The sequence below is a fragment of the Pezoporus wallicus genome, unplaced genomic scaffold (genome assembly GCF_028554395.1).
Source record: "Pezoporus wallicus isolate ANWC-B61680 ecotype Strahan unplaced genomic scaffold, APGP_CSIRO_Pwel_v1 contig_3486, whole genome shotgun sequence".
Classification (NCBI taxonomy): Eukaryota; Metazoa; Chordata; class Aves; order Psittaciformes; family Psittacidae; genus Pezoporus; species Pezoporus wallicus.
Window position 1 is genome coordinate 2,112,657 of NW_026642292.1, and position 25,833 is coordinate 2,138,489.

A 25,833-nucleotide genomic window follows, 5' to 3' on the forward strand; every position below is an offset into this window, starting at 1 on the left:
GCACAAAATGAGGAATAACACAAGTTGCCAGTAATCTTGTGCTCCTCTGTCTCTTCTTTGTATATGCATATACTAGGTAGGAATACAGGTCTTCTCTCTAAAATCTCACATTTTGAAACTGTCATGGAAGCTGGTCATAAGTTTTGAGGAATGCTTGCCAGAAGAATAAAACTTCGAAGTAAGGAAGAATGTAACTGTGCAATACTCTGGCTCAGGCTGGACAGGGGATCTTCACTGAAAGGTTTGTGCACAGCGTAAGCGCGCCAGCCCCTCTCATGTCACATACAAGGCTTTTCCATAAAGGATTCCAGGATCAGTAAATAGTCTCCCTTTTATCATTTACATAACTGCTGTGGCATTACAGGTGGACTCATCCAAAAAGCTGATATAATACAAGTACATGTAATGAGGTTGGCAGTGAATTTTAAACAGAGCTTGTCTCAGTCTCCCAGTACTGTGTGTAACCTGTTCTGGAGTTCCCAGGACATCACTTCATATTTCATTCTGACAGTTCAGTTTATCCTACACTGAGTGCTTGACCTGAAAATGTAGACATGTTTCACATGAAACAGAAGGTTAATTACAAAGGCTGAAGCCATTAATGAAGGCTATCAATTATTAATCAGTTGGTCCACTATTCTCTTTTCCCATATCCAGAAGTGTTTATAAGCCAGTGACAGGTTTGCAACTGTCTTACTCTGGCTTTATAATTAGACCCCACAAGCAAAGCAGGAAAACATCTAACAAATTTTTAGACAGGAGACTTCTAACGAAAAATTCAAGGTGATGCAAGACAAGATGAAACTACTTCCCACCTCCAAAACCTTCCTGACCACTTCACTGAAGTCAGCTCTGGTCTTGCATCTGAGTCACAGTCTTGCTAGCAACAAAGCACTGGACCATGAGGCACAGAAGGGTTTTATGTATAGTTTGTATTTTTATAAAGAAAAGTTACAGCAACACCTGATAAATTTTAAAGCAAATGTATCCATCAAAGCAATATAGGCATCCTATGACATAAAAGACCTGCCAAGTATTTGCCACAGACAGGTGTTTTCAAATAATTATAGCCAACTTTGAAAGGTGTCAGGATATTAACAGGGAAATTTTCAGGAAAGGAAAGCAGAGCTCCTATTAATTGTCCTCATATAAGAGAAATTTATTTCCCTTGCAAAATAAATCCATCATTGAAGAAAAATGTTTAATTAAGAAATGTTAATAGAAACATGCTTTTTCAACAATTTATATTAAGATTTTATTACCACATTAAAGATGAAAGCCTACTCAGTTATGAAACCATCACTTATACAATGTGGTAAAATCATCATCATTTTTTAACTGCAGAGTAAGGGAAAAATACTTGGGAAATGCAATACAGAATCTGTCTTGAGAGGAAATGATGATTATCTTGGTCTTTTCCTACTCCAGCATTCTTTATTACTGCTAGATGCATAGTATCTTTCAGTTGCCATTTTTCAGAACTTCAAGATACTTTTCATCTTATTTGTGCAGCTTTATAGACAAAATTTAGCTTCTGACTTGAATGATCGTAAGTTTGCTACATAATATCACATACTGTAGTAGCCATTTTCCATTAAACCAGTATATAATTTGTCACAAATTGGCAAAATGACATCATATTCTCCCCCCCCTCAACCCCTCCCCCACCTCCTTGGGGGCATTAAAAGAAAATAAATCTAAGCCTAGCTAATCAAAAGACCCTATTAAATGGGCATTATTGAGCTTTCTACTTCAGAAAAATCACTGTTCCTTTTTGCATCAGCAATCTAGAGAAGTTGCACTTCCTTGGCAGATCTTTGAGAAATGCCCATTTCAACCTTCTTCCAAACGGACCATGCTATCCCCTCACACCCATATGTTGAAGACTAGGATTCTTTCATCTATTAAAATTCATAGTTTCCCTCAGTTTGGTAATCCCTTCAATGACACCATAGGTCATGTCAATGAGCTCCCAGGGTCTCAAGTAATCCCCCAGCACTCCAAACATGAGGCCAAAAACCTGACAATATATTTGAACACACAGTTCTAGAAAGACCACACTGTGTTCAGATGCATGGACTAAAATTATATGGTATGCTTCTTCATGCTGGTCTTATGCATGCGTAGGTAATTTTGTCAGTCGAACGTAAAGGACATAAGAAAGACTGAAACCCAACAACAAAAACTACGTTGTTAGTGAGACGTTATCATTACAAACCTTCAGACCTAATATTGATCTTAGGGAAAATTCTCGAAAGAATTGTCTGTTTCTCTCAAGAATAATCAAAGCGCTTTCAGAAAAGTCAGACAACAGAATTGTTTATATTAGCACAATAAAGCACACTTTTACCTTCAAATAGTAGTCCTTCCACACTTTGAAAATTAATTCTGGGTCCTGAAAGGGTTTTTAGATTGTTTTAAACCACTAAATGAGTATAGTTCTATTCTGTAGCTTTATCCTATATTCACCTGAAATCCAAAAATCAGTTTGCTGTTGATCCTTATAACCACACATTTCCAAGTACTTCATCCAGACCCTATTAACAAACAGCTCTGACATGAAAAGGGAGGCAGGACACAGAGTTCACAAGTAGTACAAACCTGGCCAGCATGAGATGCAGTGATGAACCTTTAAAGGCTAAAGTTACTGTCTAAGGCTGACAATTTCAGCTGTCTTGACCTATTTCCATCCTCATTTTATAATAAAACACTTTTAGATTGAAAGCACTCTTCTGTGTCAAATTTAGCCATGTCATACGGGACAGGCTCAGGTTTACCAACAGAAGAACTAAAGGAGTTTCATCCTCCCATTTACACAAAAGTGTACTCCTAATGCTTGATGGTGGCTTGGACCTGGCTTGGCAGCCAGACTCCCTCCCAGTTTTCTAGTCTGTCATCCCTTCTGCTGAAGAGAACAGGAGCAAGAAGGCTCATGGGTCAAGATGGATACAGGGACATCACTTACCAATTACTGTTGCTGGCAGAACAGATGCAGATGGGGAAAGAAATTTATTACCAGTTAATATATATTTATTTATTTACTGATTTGGTTAGCAGGAAGCAAAAAGACAAACATTAAATCAGAGGGAAAGCCCCTCTCCTCCTTCTTTCAAAGGCTCAACTTCACCCAATTGCAGGCTCCTCTCTTCTCCCCTTGCTATCACCAGAAGTTATATTTGGCCCCCTCAGTGTGGCAACAAATGTCCAAGGGTTAGAAAGGCCAGTTAGTCAGTGCACAGCAGTTTCTCTCTGCAGCTCCTTCTTCTTTTCCTCCACTCCAGTGTGGGCTCTTGACAGGCTACTTCCGTTAGAAATATCCATCTGCTCCGGAACTGGGTTTTCCACTGTCTGCAGTGGAAAATATCTGCTCTGCCATGGAGCACTTCCTCCTCCTCTCACCTTGGTGTTCCCTCTGCTGTGTTGTCCCTTTCCCCTCCCCCTCCTCTATTTGGCATTTTTCTGCCCTTTCTTGACTATGCTTTCACTGACACCGTTGGCTTGGCTGATGGGCTCAGCTGTGCCTTGTGGTGGGTCCATTTTGGAGGCAGCTGAGTGTGGCATGAGGCAGTCCCTGCTCTCATTCTAGAGAGGCCAACCTGCAGCAACCACCTTGCCATTTATACCCACTACATGGTTTTACATATATAATGCAATCAGATGTCTGCAGAGCCCCCTCTTGCTTCTCCCAGTGGCATTTAAACAAGCTGCATTCACATCTGTGGACACAACACATTTGCAGCACATCACTTTTGCAGAGATCTGACCACTCATGCTATAATTCATAATGCTTCCTGTCTTCTCTGTACCTAATTTATACACCCAGGGCAGTGCAATGGACCACAGGCTCTTTAGTCTTGATAAAGACAGAAAGCAACAATCCAACTAGAGAGCACAGCCCTGCATCTTAACTCATATCTGAACTTATGCCCCATATTTGCCTGTTTTCAAGAACTTATCACCTATTCCAATTTGCGGGAAGTAGCAAGAATTTTCTAGTTTCACTACAGTCCAAAACCCACATCAACGTTAAAAATGAATGACTTCTTAAAAAGCACTGAACAATGCTCAGCAGCTAAAGCTTTGAGTTCTTCGACAAGCTCGAATGCATTCTTCAGACCTAGGCTTGCTTCAGTGACAAGAGTGACCTCCCAACCCCAAACCACTTACTGTATCAGCAGTTCTGGGAAGAAAAGCAATGCTGCTCGTCCTCCAAAGAAAAGCGTGGCTTTTGACACAGGAGTGCAAATGTGAAAGGAAAGAAGCTTCTTACAGAAGCTAAATTACATTTTTTCTTCGGCATTCAAGGAACCAGCAACTATCCACTGACAATTATCAGTGCCAGGCACCACTTTCACAGGTAGCTTCAAATCAGGAACTTCTTTCAGTGAGTACTCCATCATGAGCCAAAGTCTAAAACAGCTCCATTGACGTTAATGAAGGGACTATGCACTCATAATACCTCTATGGAAATAAAAATTTGTCTCAACAATAACAACCTTGATATATTTAAAAGTAATTTAAAACCTAGAATTTGCCACTTTTCCTCAAGACAATGTTTTATTCAAAAAAAGAAGATACCAGAGTCCGGTATCATGTACACCTCACTATAGCAACATCAAAAAGTCTACTGGATTATCATCCTTTTGGTCACAATGATGTGTGTCATATTAAGACCTGGAGTTGTGTGGAGAACAACACTAAAAGCATTATGCAATATATAAATGACGCTGGCAAAAAAGCTCATATTCATCCTTTTGTGCCTATTTCTACATTTTTAAAGGCAAAATACTCCTTCTCTGTGCCTCTATAAAGCTCACATTTTCCTAGATATCACTACTTTTCACAGCCAGTTTTGTGGCTCCCCTCCCGGAGGAACAGGGAGGAGGATCGAAAGGGTGCAACTCCTACGGGTTGAGACAATAACAGTCCAGCAACCAATGTACAACACAAATCACCACTGCTACTACCAACGACAACAATGATAAGGGAAAATAACAAGGGAAGAGAATACGATACCACCGGCCAAGAAAACGAGTCCCACCCAGAAGCCCGTGTCCTTCTGGGTAACTCCCAGTTACCCCCCATTACGGGCATGACGTGCTGTGGTATGGAATACCTCCTTGGCTAGCCTGGGTCAGGCGCCCCATCTCTGCTTCCTCACGGCTTCCCCTCCTCCCTGGCAGAGCATGAGCCTCACAAAGTCCTTGGTCAGGGTAAACATCACTTAGCAACAACTGAAAACATAGGTTTCACCAACATTGCTCCCAGGCTGGAAGTCAAAACACAGCACTGCACCAGCTAACATAAAGGAGAAACATGACTGCCACTGCTGAACCCAGGACAGTAATCTAAGGTTTTCGCATGAAAAGAGTTGTGGTCAGTGGCTCAATGTCCAGCTGGAGACCAGTAACAAGTGGCGTCCCCCAGGGATCGGTGTTGGGACTGGTATTCTTCAACATCTTTGTTGCTGACATGGACAGTGGGATTGAGTGCGCCCTCAGCAAGTTTGCTGATGACACCAAGCTGTGTAGTTCGGTTGATACCCTGGAGAGAAGGAATGCCATCCAGAGGGACCTTGACACGCTTGTGAGGTGGGCTGATGCCAACCTTACGAAGTTTAAGCATGACAAGTGCAAGGTCCTACACATGGGTCGGAGCAATCCCAGGCACAGCTGCAGGTTGGGCAGAGAAGAAATTCAGAGCAGCCCTGCGGAGAAGGACTTGGGGGTGTTGGTCAATGAGAAAATGAACATGAGCCAGCTTCAGTGTGTGCTCGCAGCCCAGAAAGCCAACCATACCCTGGGCTGCATCAAAAGGAGCATGACCAGCAGGTCGAAAGAGGTGATCCTGACCCTCTACTCTGCTCTCCTGAGACCTTACTTGGAGTATTGTGTGCAGTTCTGGTGTCCTCAACATGAAAAGGACATGGAACTGTTGGAAGAAGTCCAGAGGAGGGCCACGAGGATGATCAGGGGACTGGAGCACCTCCCTTATGAAGACAGGCTGAGAAAGTTGGAGCTGTTCAGCCTGGAGAAGAGAAGGCTGCGTGGAGACCTCATAGCAGCCTTCCAGTATCTGAAGGGGGCCTGTAAGGATGCTGGGTAGGGACTCTTCATTAGGGATTGTAGTGATAGGACAAGGGATAACAGGTTAAAACTTAAACAGAGGATGTTTAGATTGGGTATAAGGAAGAAGTTCTTTACTGTAAGAGTGATGAGGCACTGGAATGGGTTGCCCGAGGAAGTTGTGAATGCTCCATCCCTGGCGGTGTTCAAGGCCGGGTTGGACAAAGCCTTGGGTGACATGGTTGAGTGTGAGGTGTCCCTGCCCACAGCAGGGGGGTTGGAACTCAATGATTTTAAGGTCGTTTCCAACCCTAACTATTCTATGATTCTATGATGCGCTGAGGAAACTAAATGAGTATGCTAATAAATAGCTCTTGTGAGAGGAGAGTGATAGGAGTAAGGCAAACACAAAATGTGTGCAACTGATCAAGGGATGTTAAAACATGGGTGAAGTACACCAATATCAGATGCAGTGCTTCAAAACTGCACGCAACAAGGTATCACGCTCTGTCCTCAAATTGCAGTGATCATCCTTCATTGCAGCTGCTCACATTACAGGTGATGTCTTTTCAAATATCTCAAAGGACAGAATCACAGAATCACAGAATCCTAAGGGTTGGAAGGGACCTCAAAAGATCATCTAGTCCAACCCCCCTGCAAGAGCAGGGTAACCTCGAGTACATCACACAGGAACTTGTCCAGGCGGGCCTTGAATATCTCCAATGTAGGAGACTCCACAACCCCCCTGGACAACCAGAATTACCATTCTCTATTCACAATTCCACAAGCCCATTAATTACCACCTTAGAAATTACTGCAAGGCTGCAGACTACATAATGCAAGGCCTCCAGACTACATAATGCAAGGCCTCCAGACTACATAACAGATGATGTCCTCTCTGATACAGTAAGAACTGCATTTCTGCATTGAAAAAAATGGAGAAGACTCACACATGTATGGACATTGAAGTTCTTCAAATTAATAAATACAAGAAAAAAATATCCTAACAACCAGGCAGAATCAGTACAGTTAGATTTTTAACACATCACAGAAAAATCTGTTCAGTGTAACAGAACAATGGACTACATCCCTTGTAAAACCCTCCCAAAACTGTAAGTGTGCAAAATCAACCCAGCAGTGATAGAATGCAATAGTTCTGTAAATCTTATCTGCAGAAAGGCGCTGACAGTCCCACCACACTCCCCAGGATGCTGGATGTTGCAGGGTATAAGCTTCACAACACACTCAGACTTCCGTCTTGAAATAACCTTTCCTGACCAATTCTTCAGTACACTGGTATAACACTACCAAGAAAACAGCACGCAAAGTGAATCCCTACTTCTCCTTGACACTGCGCCCCCCTCTCCCCAGCTTGCGTAGCTTAAATACCTTTCATTGAGTCCCAATTTTTTTTCCACGTGTTGCCCAACTCATTATACAAGTAAATCCAGTTGCTAATATTGAAAGGCTGTATTAACCATTCTGTTCTGTGTGGAGATACATTTACTTCAACATGCAATGCCACAGCATGTGTTGCCCACCTGAGTTATACCAAAAGATCATTGCCTATTGAGGGCCTAGTCTCTTTAAATATACTTGCAATGCAATGTACCAACTATGAAAGAACAGCCTGCAGATAATAAGAATGTTTGTAAAAATTATTTTAGCAATGCACTCAAAGACACAGAACAGATCTTTTTCCATTAAACAAGTGGAAAATGCCTGCAAAGTTAGAGGTTCTCTTTCCTAGAGCTAGTTAAAGTAGTATACTGCAAACATGATATGGTTCCCACAGAACTGATTAATCCCACCATCCCTTTAAGGCTGAGCAGCATCATGCTAAAGAGTTTTAAAAGATTCAGAACTTGAAATCTTGTATGTGGTACTGGCTTTCAAAAGAGATTGTCTAAAAATAATAGAATAAGAGAGACATGATAAGATAGCAAAGGCAGCCTGAGTCAGTATAAGATACTTTTCTTTGTCATGCTTAATGATTTCTATTACCCAACTTCCAGAAACCATACTCCCAACATCAGTAATTGACAAGAACAAAGAATAGGCTAAAACAGGGGCTGAGTGCACTGAAAGTAAATTTGGACAGACAGGGCTAGTAATATATGTGGTTATCAGGTACAGGCAAAAACATGCTCAGCTGATGCTTTACACTGGCCCTAATTATGCCAGTTATATGAGGCAGTCAGTTTCTTTCTGTAGGATGCAAATTGCTCAAACAAAGCACCAGGAATTTAAATGTAGCAGAAAAAAACGATATGCCAAGATACTTATGAGAGTTTTCACACTACATAAGTTTTACTTTAGTTGCATTTCAGGCTGTGTTTGCAGTCTCCCTCATCCCACTTCTTTTACATAAGGAGATGGAAAAGGAAAATGCCTGTATCATGTATTTAATATTAAAGTCTTTCAAACCAGCAGCAAGCCTTCAGTTCAATCATGCCTTATGTACTGAAAGGTTAACTAATGGGAGAGGCTTATTAGCACAAACAATAGCACTTCAGACTCAATCCTAACAATACACAAGCTAAGCAAGTTCAGGTCCCATCAGCATTTAAATAGAGAAGAAAAAAATAAAAGCAACAACAACAAAAACCACACCACACTGCCTGCTGCTGTAAATTCTGTCCTCAGGTGTCTGAACAATAGCAGCAGATGTTGGCCATAGCAGCCTTACTAGTGCACTACCCTCCCCCAGCTGTTGCTATTGAACCACTCTCCCAGGATGAATAAGGAAGCACTCTGAAGCCTTGTGATTTAAAAAGATGATGAACATTCAGAGCCAACCAGCTCCAATTCTGAGGGAACAGCTTAGTTACATCACTTAATCTCTAAGGCCTCATGTTCATGTCTAACTTTCAAAGAGATAGTGTGATGTATTGTGACTGTATAGCTGTTTTAAAGTTATATGCACATATATGTTTTAGGCATGATAAGTGTTAAGGCAATGTTTCTGAATAAGAACTGGGCCTCTTTCTTGAAAACTTATGGTCAGAGAAACTCACAAGAATTCAGATGTTAGAGCTCTAGCCAAAGTCCAGCTCATGCACTTTCTCCTCAAAATTGTGTCTGCAGTGTCCTGTTAAAATGGGAAAAGGCAGCATTGCCTTTCATTTCCCACTTGAAAGTATGCAGGACTAGTCTTCTGTGTTCTCTAGAACAGCTGATTTTCATCTCAGTCAGGTGCAGAGCAGTGCTCAAGTTATCTTTTCCCTGCACTGAGTTCTGAAATCCTCTAAAATTAAAATCTTAGTGCAAGCAATGTGCAACATTGTTTGGATTAGATCAAGTTTATAGTTTTCTAGTTAGATTTAGCAATATGTCCCTGTTTAAGATGTTCTTCCTGGAAACTTAATAGAGAAACAATTCATTTCACTCCAGCTGCTGTAGTACCAAACAGTTGTTAACCTTTGATGAGAAGGTTACATCAGATTCCAAGCAGGGGTAAATTAAACTGACAATTGCCCTTGTTTAATTGCTTTTGAGTTGTACTATGTCTGAATGTGCAGTGAGTTGTTATCGTATGCTGCTTCTATCTATTTACATGAAGACCAAGAATTTTATTTTACTTTTTTAATGCAACCATAGAGAAGGTGATAAAGGCTTTAATTACAAACAGATTTAACTTAGAATCTGTTAGCGCAATTTATCCAAACATACAAAAGTAAAATGGGTTGGTCTGAGTAAGCTTGTAAATTTGTTCTTGTAAAGGACAAAAACATCTATATTGCCAATTGTTAGAGTCTATAAACACAGAAGATTATTTTCTCTTTTAGCTTTTAGAATGATCACTAAAAGCTTCACACTTTTCTTCTTCAGGTCCTGGTTGTTTCAAGAAATGAACTTCATTGGGAATGAAGACAATTGGGAATTGTCTGAGTTTCTTTCTCTGATGAGCCAGATCAAACCAAACAAAACCAAAACCACCATAATACTTCACTCCTTCGCATATAGTATTAAAAGGAAAAAACACTGTGTGGTTTAACCCCAGCCAGCCACTACCAGTTGAAACCATGACAAACTATAAGATGCAAAATCTAAATTTACTCAGCATGTAAAAAAGTCACAGTATTTCCTCATTTATTCAATCATTGACAAGACCGTCACAAAATGTGAAAATCCCAGTTATTAGTTCTGAAATGTGAAGCACTACAAAACAGTAAGTGCAATTCAACTCAAGTTTTACTGAAGTTATGATATATAATATGGCCCAATATGACATATTTTACAAAATCATTATAGGCACAGGAGAGAGCAAAATAAATAATAAGCAGTAGTAAACACAGTACTTGTTTATACGATGCACAAGACCAAGCAGTAACATAACATTAGTTGCCATGCAGGGTATTTGGATAGATACTGTGAGATACTCTGAAATTTGATCATTTAACACCTAACAGCAATTCATGGAACCAAAACAAATCTTAAGACAAATGCTGACAAATTAAACAAGTTTCAAGCTTTAGAATATACTTTAAACAGAATCTATAAACTTAGGGATCAATCTCTCTCATAAGTAAGCCCTTTAAGATTTTTCCTTCTAATTAGAAGCATATTTTTATTTTCTCACTTCACCCTAAAGTGCTAGGGCCTAACTTTGCAACGTGTCCAACACCAAAATGGTCAGGAGTGTATTCTGAAAAAATGCTGTTAATTCTGCCTACTATTCCAGATCATCATCAACTTAGTAGAAGTCTGTTTTCCTTGATGACGCAGTAAAGCGCTCTCTTTTAAATCAGCTGTCCTGGGTTCAGCAGTAGCAGTCATGTTTCTCCTCCTTGGTAGCTGGTGCAGTGCAGTGTTTTGACTTTCGGCTCGGGAACAGAGCTGATAGAGATGTTTTGGTTTGGCCAAGGACTTTGTGAGCCTCATGCTCTGCCAGGGAGGAGGGGAAGCTGGGAGGAAGCAGAGACAGGACACCTGACCCAAACTGACCAAAGAGGTATTCCATACCACAGCACGTCATGCCCAGGATGTAACTGGGAGTTAGCCGGAAGGGCTGGGAGACTGCAGGGTTGGAGGAGGTATCGGTCGGAGCTTGGTCGGGCTTGGGGGGCGAGTTATCGGTCAGCGGGTGGTGAGGTGTTGTATTCTGTTCCCTTGTTATTTCCTTTATCATTATTATCATTGGTGGTAGCAGTAGTGATTTGTGTTATACCTTAGTTACTAAACTGTTCTTATCTCAACCCGTGGGAGTTGCATTCTTTTGATTCTCCTCTCCGTCCCTCCGAGAGCAGGGGGAGGGCAAGAAAGGGGGGGAAGTGAGCGAATGAATTACCTGACTGGGTTTAAACCACGACATCAGCAAAGGTAGTATATTTAGTTACCCATATCTTTAAGACAGGTTTCACAAAATCACCCATGTAACTCCTCATTGATTCTTCTTCCATCTCCTCCAATTCTTAACTTTCACTCTCCATTGCCCAGATGAACTCCGCTGTTCTGCAAAGCCAAAGTCCTGAGATTATTTTCAGATTTGTGACTCTAATCAGGCTAACTTGTGGGCCAACTGGCAATTTTACCATTCATGCTAACACACTCTACCAGTTCTTTCTTCATCTTCCTCATCAATCAGATTCACAACCTTCAATAACAAAGGCAAAAGATAGTGGATCTATGCAAATCCTGTCGCTGAGTGAGGTGTTAGTGAATCCCTGTATCAAAGCACTGAGCTTCCATGCTGTCTGAATGGAGTTAGGGATCTAAAATCTATCATCTTTAGACACAGGACATCAGCATGCTATTTCCTAGCTACGTATATGCATTCATAGACCTTGTACAGACACTGGCAACTAAGCAGGGACTGAAGCTCAAAAGGTCATTGTGATAACTTGATGTGGCATAGTGCCAAATAGTGCTAGCCATGAACAGGCATGCTCAGGTGAGAAACCTTCAAACATTTAGTCTTAACTCATGATTTCCTACCACAGAGACTCTTTCCCGAAAGCTAGTAGATAAAGTAGATGGACCATTCCTATGCATAATGTGAACTAGTTCAAATATATTAAAAATGTATTTTTAAATACTTTTTTGAAATAAAAACAGAAGTAACAAAAACATGTTTTAAAGCTGGCTTGAAAACTGAAGGTCCATTTTCTTTCTTCAAATTAGTTTTCCTTTACTAATTCTTCCATGCTCTAGGGAACAATAAATGCAGCATGCACAAACACATGGGACTTCATACACCCAAAGAGTTTAGAAAAGGACAGGAAAAGACTAAGGGCATTTTGGGTTAGGATTCTTGAGTGTTTAAATAGAAAGATTCCATATAAATAAATAAGTAAATAAACAAATAAATAAATAAATGCCAGGCACTCTGGCAATCTTACACCAGCTGACAAAACAGCCACTGATGTGCATACCTCAGATTTGAGGCTCATACAGTACAGCCTCTCTCAGGCAAAATAATGATGCTGAAGTCATACATTTGCCATGGGTTTTTCTATTCTATAAACCTGACATAACCTGGCAAGCAGCTATTTTATGCTCAATTCTTTGTGTGAATGATCTGCATATAGTAGCCTTTTTGTACATTAAGTATTTTCAAAGTACTTGGTCAGGAACAGAGGCCCTCTTCCAGGAAAACGCTATGCATGACAGGTTGACCCAGTTAATTATCCTATCTCTGCTTCCTCCCAGCTTCCTGTGTCCCTCCTCACTGGCAGAGCATGAGACTGAAAAAGTCCTTGATTGGAGTAAACATTTCTTAGTAACAACTAAAAACACCTGTGTCTTATCAGCATTGTTCTCAGACTAAAAACAAAACCAAAGCACTGCACCAGCTACTAAGAAGGAGAAAAAGGACTGCTACAGCTTAACCCAGGACACCTACTCATTGACTTTGAAATGTATTGAGATTTGTCTTTCAACTTAAAATTAGTCTTTAGGGCAATTTTACTACTAGTCAAATATCTTCAGTAACAAATCATGTGCACTAAACATATTGTGCTAGTCATTAAAAAAGTCAATTGTAATACATACAAAGACCCATGAATTTTATCCCTTCATCATGCTCTACACCTTGCTACACAGAGACAGCAAATGGATTTGCATCTCTCAATGGAATGCCTGTTATGCCTTTGGGTAGGCTATTTTATAAGGAAACATCTTTGTTATCCATACTACCAATACACTGGTCTTCTGCTCACTTTCTTTGGTTTTGGGACTTAAATTTCACATTAACCGTATTTATTTTTTTTTCAGCTATTTCCCCCCTTGTCCAGAGAAGCCAGAATTCTGGGCAGTTTTGTCTTTCTGCAAACAAGCTCAAGCAATATAAAAATTTACAAGTCATTAACTAGAAATTATTTTTCTGTGTAAGGAAAGTAGTACTTGACTATATGCATGCTGTTAATTTGCTTCAATGTTGATTAACACAGATACACTTAAATCATCTTCTTGTGATCAACATAAAGAAATGGAGTGCAATTAAGATGCAAGCATCAGCTGAAGTTGACTGCCATCCTAAGCAAAAAGGAAGACATGAGTTACAACTTATATTTATTAATATAAATAACTACAGAAAGGAGGTAAACACTTGTGATGTGTGCTCTGTGAGATCTTCAGAACCTGTTTGCAATGCAATAGCTCAATGCTTGTTAATCTCCTAAATTACCCATTGTTGGTAGGGGACAGTACTGCCACCCCAATCTTGTAACAAACTCAAAGACTTACTCTATACTGGAAAGGGCAAGAATAATAGCCCTATTCTGAAAGTACAATGTAAACAAGATCAAGATGCCATGTGAAATTATTTTTATTCACAAAAATCAAACTCAAACTAAAAGTTCTATAGAAGAATAAGAAAAGAGGTCTAATATAGTGAAACACACACATTCAGAGATAACTGTAAAACAGTAAAGGCAGCCAAAAAAAGCAAAACACAAGACAGGAGACTGAAGCAGATCACCCACATTTTTCATGGTTTATAGTCTCCACTGATAAACTGCCTCTCAAATAAAACAAGCTAATCTTAATGAAACCCTCTTATCCTACTTTCTTTGGTGTAAATATGAAACCCTTTTAAAGCGTACTCTGAATTTGGCCTACGAAAGGCTAAAATATTTTGCATCAAGGTGATTGTGTTTAAAGTAAAACACAAACTGCTATTATATTTTGCCTTCATCTGTTATTTCAGTCTAGACCTTAAGATATTTGGCACATCATACACTCTCTGTAGCTATTCTTCTGATTCCAACTCTTCTGCTTCTTTTATGTCTACTCAGATGACATGGCACTGCAGTTTTGGAGGGAGTCTCCAGGAGACTTTGTACTGAGTAGACACAATTGTCTATGACCATAAAACCACAAACACAGGCTTTGGCCACACACAGTATACCTGAACAAATTTGGCCAAATGTACACATACATTTTCTTCCATTTATAATTATTCTCATTTAGCACTGCCATCTCTAACTTAGGGAAGACTTTCTTATTGCTTAAGAATCAGCATGTTCATCAAATCCAGTATCTTTAAGATGCAGCCTGCTGCTAAAGGATAGATCTCCCTTAGCTTGGGTCTACTGAAGCAAAACTCCCAAAATCACTAACATGTTTGCTAAAATCTAGAGTTTACACTTTACATGCAACCCAGAAACTGGACCAGCCTCACAGGACCATTCTGAAAAGCAGAGGTGAGAAGACCGTTTACCAAACACATTGAACTGAGACTGCAGAATAAATCAGCAGTGTAAATGGATGGGTAATTTCTCTCTGTATAGTCATCACAAGAATGATAACTATCATCACCTGCAGCTGTCTTCCTCTCCCCATTTGATCTCTACAAAGATATTTGCAGGTCAGGAATCACAAAACAAGTGTGGTACTGTAGGTGAATTAACATATAGAAACATTCAACCAGAACTTATTCATGTACTCTTCTAAGCACTCATTGTGAAAGGCAATGTGTTTGGAACTAGTGTTACAAATGACTTGTGTATAAAAAAAAACCTCATAGGGGATTTGATTCTATAGCAACACTCATTCTATATGCTACAGTCTGTTCACACAAACACCTCGTGCTTCATGTATGACATCGATCTGGATGGTATGCCATCCATTTTTGCACATCTGCCAGTTTATACTTCATTCTAAATCAGGAGAGAAAATTGTTTCAGAGGCTGTAATTTTTTGTCATATAAAACTGATGCCTTAGTCAATAAATTTTCATAGTATACGAAGGACTCGTAATTAAAAAATGAATCCAAACAAAACAACTGTAAATTAAACAAGCAAATATGTAACTTGTTCGTAAGGTATCTTTTAAAATTTGAACTTTATAAATAGAAAGAAAGTATAATGAACACTCCAGAACATACGTGATATTCAGAAAGCAGGCATTCTATTATAAAATCTTAGCAGAGTATGAGCCACATTTACAATCATTAAAATAGTATCAGATATTGATAAACCATAGCCTATTCTATGACTTTTAGGTCAAATTTTACTTCAGTGAAGCACATTAGAAAACAATGATCACCAGGTGGATTTTTTTCACGTCTTACCACCAACAGAAGGTGATAACACCTAGGGAAGTATGACTGGAATGTCTAGAAAGGCCCCAGAAGAGGCCTGCCCACTATTAATCCAGGAAATTTGCTACTAGTGAACATCTTCAGGGATAAAATTGGCCAAACTACACAGGAAACAGTCAACAGAACTTTTAGCATTAATATAAACCACAATTAATAACTTTGATTTAGATATCCAAAACTAGCAACACGCTATTCAGAGTAGTTTGAACAAAATATATAGGAAGAAAGCAGAAAAACTTTCATTCCTTTCCTTTCCAAAAGTGACTGGAAAGTTATGAATTTTTTTTTTTTTTAATGAATTCTTAGAGCTTGGGTTCAGTTTTTGTTGCTTGTTTCAAACCATCTAGCAAAATTAGTTATAATTAAAAAAATAAAATAAAAAGCAACATCAGTGAGACTCATGTTTAATGGTAGACTTGAGAATATTCAAGACCCACATATAGAGAAAAACTATGTGCTTCCATCATTAACACTGGAAAGACTCATTGTGAAAGTTCTTAATGCAGGGCTAAAATTTCCTTTCTGGCATTTCTGTCCATTTCCCCTGTTCCTTCCATTGACTACCACAAAAAGCCTAATTTCTGTTTTCTATGTAACGACCCATTAGTCGCCAAAAGCAACAGGATCCCATCCTTAGACTTCTTTTCCTAAGACTGAATAAACTCATATCTATGCAATTCTTACATGCCGAGCATACTGTTCTCCAGTTAATTGAAAAGCATTTTACACATTGTATTATAGCATTTCAAGATTATACAATCTCTTGCTCAAACATATCCAACCACTTTTGCTTAACGTGCGTTACAGTATTCCAACCCACTAGGCTTAGCATTGTTCACTTCTACAAAGTATTCTCAGTTCTTTTTGTTTTGTTTTTAAGAAAACAAGCAGAAGTGTTTTCCTTTTAAAAAATGACAGGATTTGATCTTGCTTTCATTCCAGCACAAAACACAAACTAAATATTTGGATATATCACAAAAAGAGAGAAAACAGAATTGGTGACAGCCTAATGGCTCAAGACCACATTCTAACCCATTCAAAGAAATCTGCATCTTACAACATTCAAAATAAACCCACTTAAAATGCTAGCAATGAGTTCTAGCCCTGACCCTTATTTCAGAACCACCTTGCAACATACTCAGTTCTTCAACATGATTCTGAACATGGCAGCAGCAGTTTTCTGTCAAATGTCAACAACTCTCCAGCTCATTCAGAACCTGCAAATGGCCCATTCCACTATGAATTAATTCATAAACATTGGAAATAATCTGAGCATCGAGTAACCTTACCAGCTTCTACCTCTAGTAAACCTCTTTGCTACTTTGTTTGCAAATGAAAAGAAAGCAAACCAACTCTTCTCCTCCCAGAGCACCACATGAAATAACAAACTCCAAAAATTTCCAGTTCTAGTGTTCTCATTTTCTCAAACAATTTGACTCTCCATAAATCCACCTTCACTCAAGTTTCCCTATTAATATTTGCTTTCACAAAAAAAGACTATTTTCTTCTTGCGAAGACATGTTTTGCTAAAACATCAAATTCTTATTCTTTTGAGTTATCCCACTAAAGAAAGCAGTTATATCAGCTTGAGTATCTGTCAGTTTTCACTTAACTTTCTCAGTGAGAGAAAAAAACCCAAACCTATCACTCTATTTAATTCCTTGCCTTCTGAGAAAAGTAATACTCGCCACCATAAATTCAGCTGTATTTAGGGCTGTGCATAAACCACAGTAGATTAAAACTTTTTAAATAAACCCTACGCCTATTGAATCTCATCAGGCTCTTTCTGGTGTTTTTTTATTTGTGTGTGGGTCTTGGCCCCTTTCCAATTTCTTCTGGCATCAAGTTTTGGTTTCATCCCATTCAGTAATGTTCGTTCATCCCATTCAGTAATTCAACAAAATCCTAAAGAACTACCTAAAACAGGTTAATTTGATGCATACTGAAGATATAGAGAGTGCAGAGTACACATACTATTTTAGAGTAATAGTTTTCTTCAAATGCATTTTCAATTAACAGAAACCCATGTCTGTCATGGACATGGGCCTATCTATACTCACTATGTGCAGCTGCAGAAAATCTCCAAGCCCAGGGGCACTGTCAATCCGAACAAGAATGCCATCCTTCACTGTTGTGCTGAAGCCTACAGCAAGACGGTCTGTCCTTGTGCTCGGTCTGTCATTAGCTGGCCAGGTGTACAGGATGAGACCGCCACTCTTCCCAAATATATATGTGGCACCAGCTACAAAACACAAATTCAAAGAAAAATGTATTGGTTACACATTTCATTTATTCGCTAATATTTATTTGCTTCCGCAAGGAAGAATATAAGCAAGCATACACTTTCATTAGCTAAAGGGGTGAAATTAATGCCTTCTGCTGGCCAGACTACTGGCAGAACACAGAGAAGGGGCCAGGTAAAAGATAAGAACACCACTTTGTGGAGGCAGTGTTCTCACGGGAGAATGGATAATTGGTACATAAATTCTGAATAAGCCTGAAAGATACAGCAAGGCCATGAGAGCCCCGAGGAAGCCTAAACAAACAAGATAAGAAGAAGCTGGATTTCACCGAGTTAATGAGAACTGTGAACTGTTGGCAAGCTTTTGAGGTCAAGTTCTCACACCTGTGCTTAACCAATTATATGTTAGTCACTACAGGTCTTCAAGACATGTATCCAATCATAATATGCCAAATCACTGTAAGTGCATGTAAGAAACAGTATTTAAGTGGTTAAGGCTTTGTAATAAACAGCTTTTGCCTCATCATATTGATCTCTGACCGAGTCCATATATTTTCTTTGGCACCACTTATTAAAATCCATCAATTTTGTGACAAATGACATTATGAAGCATCTTTGATACTGGAATTGATTCCATATATGCTATAAGACACACATGAAAGGTGCCCTAGACTGACCACTACAACTTCACGCACATACTGTTCCTTCTAAAAAAATTGTAACTTTTCCTTCATAGAGCCATGGCTCTATAATGCTAGAGACGTCTTCTGATGGAAGGAGATATGAAGGTGAAGCGGCTTTTTATCAGACAAAACATATCTGTTCCTTCCCCATTAGCCTTGCACCATTAGACTCAGTAACAAACAATGTAATTTCCTCCTTTTGGAAAGTTCACCCTTCAGATGAGCACACACTCAAGACTCACAAACACTTCAAAGAGCAATTTAAATGTGTATGCATGTTATTCAGAACATCGTCATCTTCCTACACACATCACAGCAGGGGAACTACAAACAAGGAAGCTTCCTCTGAAGGTATAAATCACTCAAAAAATTTCTTATGTATGCAACCTGAGGAAGTACATTTTATTAGTTCCTAAATAATAAAAGACAAGCAGCATTTAAGATAAAGATAAGTGAAGAGCTTATCAAGAATGAATGATTTCATTAGTGCTAATATCCCAGACAACGCCATATGGGACACTGCTGTTCAGGGAAGAAAACAAGCCGCATCTGTTTTAGAAGCATGGGATTTAATATGGGGATTCAAAAGGAATATTTGTAAGTTCTCCTTGAAGCTGGACTTGTCTTCAGCTGAAGACTATTCACACACAGTGGGAGACTATCCTTTTCACAGTACTTCTAAGACTTTTGGATATCTAGTCCACATATTTCCAGCACTGTTTGTCTTTACAGTGAGCCTGGGAATTTGTTCCTTGACCTTGTTTTTAAGGACAACACCAAACCTCTACAAAGCCGAGCACTGTCCTGACACATTTACGAGGGCCATCTGAGCTGAGCAAGACAGACCCGCAAGTGGAAATTATTGTCGCAGATGAGAAAGCTGAGAAGCGAAAGCATTTGGAGTTCACATTATGCTTTGTACTCAACACTCCGAGTTAGGAGAAGGATTTTATAACTCAGCAGTTACAAAATCAGCCCATGAGCTTCTTGGAAAATATAGCTAAAATTGCTGTTCTAGACCCAAATCTACAGGCAGGACAGGAACAACACTTTTCAATGCTTCAGCCGCTTATGCACCTCATTTTCCAAGCACTATTGCAATGGGTCATAAGCTACAAAATTGTAAGCAAAAATAACCAGCTCCCATTACTGCATTAGGGACAAAATATCTGTAGAAAGTATAGGCAATTACTGGGGACATTTTCAAATCTGAGTGAAACTACAACAGATGATCTCTTTGATCTCTTCTTGCCCTGCTAACACACCCCATATACCAGCCAGCAACTTGTATCAAGCAACCCTGAACAGACTAAATGTAGTTAGGTACAGAAACAGGTCAGATCATATATAGGTAACTGCTACACTTGCCTAGAAAGCTGCAGCGCTGCTAAAGCCCCTTATGACCTGAATTCCAAATAAATACTACACATTAGTAGAAATAATTACTACACTTCACTCTCACTTAAGATGCTTCCTCTGGACATCCTGGCACACATTACCAAACCAGACATCAACAGCTCAGCACACAGAAAGGAAATTATTTGTGAACAGCTGACCCAATGACAGAGTGAAAATAAATCCACGTTTCCTTCCTTCCAGGTCTGTGCATACCCACCAGAACATGCCCTCAGTAAATTCAAGCAAATGTGTCTAAAATCAGGATTAGATAGGAAATTTCAGTCATAATTCTGAATTAACCAAAGAGCACATTGGCATTTTGGAACTGTGCACATGTATCATTTAGGTTTCAGAAAAATTAATTTTACAGACTGAACTCTATCTTCTCATTCAGCTTTGACTTCAAGATGAGGTGTGCAACTATTGCAAGATATGTAGAAAGGGGTTTTGCCTGTTTGTTTAAAGGCCTTCCTGACTGTGTCTGAAACCTCTTGGTTAGAGAGATGGTTGGAGATTACTGGGTATTGCATTACCTAGGTCTTCCCCCCATGCACAGGTATAGCAATAGCCCACTATAAACTAAGTTACAAATATCCTCCTTCAGGTTATCAGTTATAACAGACTAAAACCAAGGCATACTAACATTTTAAGCAAAACAAGATGAGTTTCCTCATTGTTGATGGCTTCATATATTAAAACCCATTTTCCTGAATTATTCTCACTGGAACTGCAAGTTTTCCTGCTTTTCTTTGTACAAGTTACCAGGCCCTTCGGCAGCAAAGACAAGCGTGGAAGAGAGTTCTTAACTGCTTATGAAGACAGATGATTTCTTTGTCTCTCTAAGAGCCATTTGGCTGCAGGTAGAGCATATCAATGCTTCTATGAGCACCAATTAGAATCAATTATATCTTCATAGGCCTGTCATGGGACTTAACTGCTTAACAGCTTATCAGAGCTGATTTTCTCCTCACAGAACATGATTTTGCTTCTAGACCTAATCTGAAGATACTCAGTACTTTGGTTTTGTGCACAAAGATCATTCACATGCAACAACCACAACAGCAGAGCCCAAACAAATGTGGTAACAGAAGCCTGGTGGCCAGCAGTTGTTTCTTTCTTGTCCAGATCAGAATTATCTGCATAATGACATATGGCCACTTGCTTTACGTCTGTGTAGCTTGATTTGGAGAAATCAATAAAATATACAATAATTTACTGGTTATATCAACGTCCTTTCTCTTCCCCACCTTTTCAAGGGTATATAGGATAACCATTGCCTTGTTTGGAAAGATATGGCATATTAACATTGTGCCAATACCAAGTTTTTCCCCAGAATATGAATAAAAGTTCACTCTAGTCTGAAAACTCAAGGTGCAAACATCAAGTAAAAGTGGAAGAGGAAAGATAACAAGAGCTACTACCACACTGTGATCAGTTTAAAAACACCACGGAAAACAAAACCAAACCAAACAAACCCAAGAACCAAAATCAACCCAACAACATAAAAAAACAAACCCAAACCAAAACCAAAACATAAACAAAAAACACCCTACACCCCACAATGCATTTAAAAGCTTCTATTTGATTGCAGCAATCATTAGTTTGCAGAGTTTGAAACTCCAAGAGAATCAAACAAGACAAACAGTAGAATTACAAACCTGGACTTCAGGAAAGGAGATTTCAGCTTCACCAAAACTTGACAAGGCCTGAACAACTCTATCTGGTTGGCCTTGCTTTAAGTTTGGACTAATTTACCTCCAGTGGTCCCTTCTGATGTTAAATACATAACTATTTCCTTGTAATATTGCAGAGAATCATAGACTAAAGTGAAGAACTTGGTTAAAGAAAATATCTGATGAATTGAAAGCCTGTTTAGCTTGAGATCCTGTTATTGCACCTGAGCTTTGTAACAGACCTCTTTATTACACAAGAGCACTTATTTTTTCCAAGACACTTTCTATTCAAGACAGACAATGGATAATATACTGTTAATGAGCAGCCACTTGCTATTTAATTTTTCCTTGTTGTTCACTGTTTAGTTATGTATTTCCTTTTATAGATACAACACCAGCTGTGCCCTGAAAACAAAAAAGTCTGGTGGGCAGATTAATTTCATTGATTGATTATTACAGCAACTTCAACTACGCAACACTGACTTCAACCTGCATTGTGGAGAGAAAAAAAATTATCAAAGATGAGCACACAAAATTATTTCCCCAGTCAGCTGACAGCAATCCCACTTCTCACAGTGCCCTGGGCCAGATATACACTACTGACATGTAAGAACAAATGGGAACACAATATGTTCAGCTACACAACTGGGACGCTGAAGTGCTGAACTTGGTAAGCACTGGGAGCTCACAGAAATGAAGACATAGGTAGTGAGGGAACCTCCCTACAGACTTAAGCTACTAGAATGCCATTAGATGGTTAGCATACAAAAAGTTCATAAACTCATAAACATCTAGTTTGGCAGAGTGGCAGTTGACTTCACCCAGAAATGACTTAACTTTTAACTCCAACTTTGGTGTTTAGAGATTTAAACATCAGAGATGGTTATGTTGCAATATACATGACAATGCTGTTATTTAAATTCTGCATATCTAGCTTAAGCAAATTGTGTATTTGCTAGCTATATTCATGCATAAAACTGTTAGATTACCCAGTTTCAGTCAAAACAAAACAGTCTGAGGCAATACACTGCACAGAAAATTCCTAACGGAAAGGGTATAAGCAACATTACAAGCCACAGTAAATAAAGCCTCCCAGTGAGTTGTGCTAAGAAACATTGTTAAAGTTAGAACCTCCGCCTGTAATTTTAAAGCAGTTATCACTGTTTCTTCATCACTGCCCAAAGACTTCAAAAACCTGTCTTAAGGAAGAGTCTCCTTCAATCAACACAGTACACAGCAGCAGCTATATCCTGCCTAAAACTAGTTCTGTAAAGCAGTAGAAAACAACTCTGTCACATCTGCACAAGTTATAACTTCTTTTGTGCCTTAGCATCCTGTGAATATCCCCCCATTGAATACTCTATTGCAAATTCTCTATTTACATCTACTAAGCCATCAACAGCCCCTTTTGCCTCAGGTACAGCATAGCACACATACTCGTTTCCCTGTTACAGGAAAATGCAGCACCTGACAGGTATTCTAACAATGTTGATTCACTGGGTTAACTACAGCAACTGCGAGCATCCTGATATATAAGTTTAACATCCTATGAATGCTACAGTTCAGGTTTTCACAACTGGAGAGTACCTTTAAAATGAAAATTATGAGAAACCCAGGCCAATTGAAAAGCTGTATCTTGAGTTAACACCAAAAATCTATGACTAGGGCCTCACATTCTTTCGTGACAACACTGTCACAGGCAAAACAGTCTCAACTGGGATAATCTTGCTTAATTGGTTTTACTGAAAGTTAACATAAACTTTTAATTACCAATTCAGGCATTGGGAGACAAAGATAACAATTAACAAGCACTTAGGGGAAGTTCCTTTCAGCTCCAGTCCACCAAATCTCCTTCCCCTTTCTAGTCCTCTGTCCCTCTGGGCTCTAGTGAGACAACAGGCAGTGCATGAGGTCGCGGTCAGTGAACAGAGGTTTCTTTCCACCATTCCTTGATTGTTATTTACCTTATGTGCTCCAGCATGGGTTATCCATGAGCTGCACCCCTCAGGGGTGTCCCTGCTGCTGTGCAGGTCCCTCTACTGGCCCCAGTTCCTAGTCCCTCAGGGGTGTCCCTTGCGCTGGGTGGGTCCCTTCACAAGTCTCAGTCCCTCACTTCTGTGCAGGTCTCCCCTCAGGCCACAACCCCTCAAGGGTGTCCTTGCTCTGACAGGTCACCTATCAGTAACTACTGCCCTTTCTTAAACAGCAGCACCATGTGCTCCTCTGACAGGTTGAAACTCTGGCACATGGTGTGTTGTTTTCAACCATGCCAGAGCTGGCTGCAACCACACAGGGCGGATCACAGCCTCCTCCTATGTTGGAGGCCCTCTGTCAGTCATGACCCAATGCAAACAAATATGCTAATTGTGGTGGTAATTTGCCAAAACACATGAGGCATGTAGACTTCATAACACCTTCTTACCTAAAGTAGCATGCAAGATGAGGCATATACCTTTCCTTCAACTATTATGTCTTTATTCTCTTGTATAGAATTCCCAAAAGTATAGGTATTGTTTCCTTTTTGTAAAAGGACTGGAAACTCTGTTTTACGTTACCAGAGAAGAAATGGAAGACACATTTTTTAAAGTCAAAGATTTTTAAGTATACAAATAAAAGAACCTTGCTGCATTTTCCCCACCCATTGCTTGTTTTTCTTGGACTTCCAGTCCCATTTTGTGCCTACTTTATGGTCTTACTCGATTTTCTGCTTACTCCAGTATTTCTGATGTGTCTCTTGTGGTACTTCATATTCTGGTGTAAAGGTTCTACCATGTTTATTAATAATCATAACCTTCTGCTCTCTAACAAGAAGCTATAAGTACAGGAAAATTTGTGATGATGGCATTTTGCTCTTTCTTGGTTGGGAACTGAAATTTAGGTTGTTTTCAAGAAGCAATATTGCCAAAGGATGGAATCAGTAACACATTGTAAATGACCAGAGATTACATGAGCAAAACAAGACCAAATTCACATCAGGAAGGAAAGGTAGCAGCTGTAATTAGCAGCCCTTTAATCTGTCATTAAAGGGGTAATTAAATAATGGAGACCTGATAGTTTATGCAGACATTAAAAAATTCCCACAAAGTCTCAATAAGAAAAGCTGAAAGTTTTGACAAAGTCACAGAAATAAGAGAAAGTAAGTAATGGTGACCCTTACCTCATTGTACGTGGACAGTATATTTCAGGCAGTTCATTTACTATTTCCATAACTACAAAAGCCACTAGTAAAGGAATGCAGACTAGAATACTGGCATGAAAGCAAGTGAGAAGAGATCAGGGATACATCTGCAGAAACTCAGTAAGGAGATGAAATTTACTGCAGCAGGAAGCATCATTATTTGGTCACATAATGAAAAAGCAGTTCCCAAAATCATGGTATATACAAAGCTATTCTGCCCTAACAAGTGGAGACAAAGCAACAATGAAGAGCTGCTAAAACCACTTTCTGTTCTAATAGAAAACTGATAAAATAGATTGGCGGTTTTGTCTGAAATCTGATCAGATTAATCTGATTGTTGCCCTAAAATTAAGGTGTCTTCCATATGTTCACAAATGGAGGTTAACTGCCTATCTGACCACCCAGTTTCCAGTCAGGGAAACAGTAGTGGCATAGTTCCTCAGGCCTTAACTTGGTCAGACAGTTCAACATCTTATTTGTGCTTGCTGCACTCTTGAGGAAAAGTGAGCCATGCTTTCAGCACCTGCTCTAAGGGGGAGTTTAAGTAAGCAATACATATAGCACAAACCAGAAAAGAGCACCAGAACTTTCAAATGGCTTCTGACTATTTATTGGTCCCCAAAAGCTTATCACATTGCAACACAGAGAATAAAACATCAGTTAATACATATACACTGTCAAAAGGACATGCATTGTCTAAGTAAAAAATGAAGATTCTGACAGCTGTTTTTCCAGCTTAGCTCCTTCTGACTATGAGTACTGTGCAACTCCAAATTTCCTTTAAGTAAATTTCTTAGGAGTGAAAATACTGAAAGAGTGGCAAAAGAATATTTTGAGGACAGTCAAAGAAATGCAACAGTGTCCATATGCACTTACAATAGTGGTGAAAATAGGTACAGTTTTTGCCTAGTTTTGCAATATAGTCCCAAAGAGCATGGATGATTTATCTGATTCTTCATTACTTGAAATCACTTGAATTAGGTCAAGTGTAGGTGTGCTGTAACATTTATATTGTCTAGAGATGACCTAACAGGTGTTTCCTATTTCCA

The 25,833-nt window shown here is 39.3% G+C and overlaps 1 protein-coding gene across 29 annotated transcripts in view; it reads right to left on the bottom strand.

Annotated features, from left to right (window-relative positions):
• Nucleotides 1–25,833, bottom strand: part of NRXN3 (neurexin 3) — a 1,038,145-nt gene that overhangs the window by 243,752 nt on the left and 768,560 nt on the right. For all 29 annotated transcript variants that reach the window (XR_008974789.1, XR_008974788.1, XM_057428531.1 and 26 more), the window contains one exon: nt 17,671–17,852. Coding sequence is in view for 27 of the 29 variants with exons in the window: in XM_057428531.1 (XP_057284514.1) it covers nt 17,671–17,852 (182 nt within the window). In the remaining 2 variants the exon portion in view is untranslated. The remainder of the gene's footprint in view (nt 1–17,670; nt 17,853–25,833) is intronic.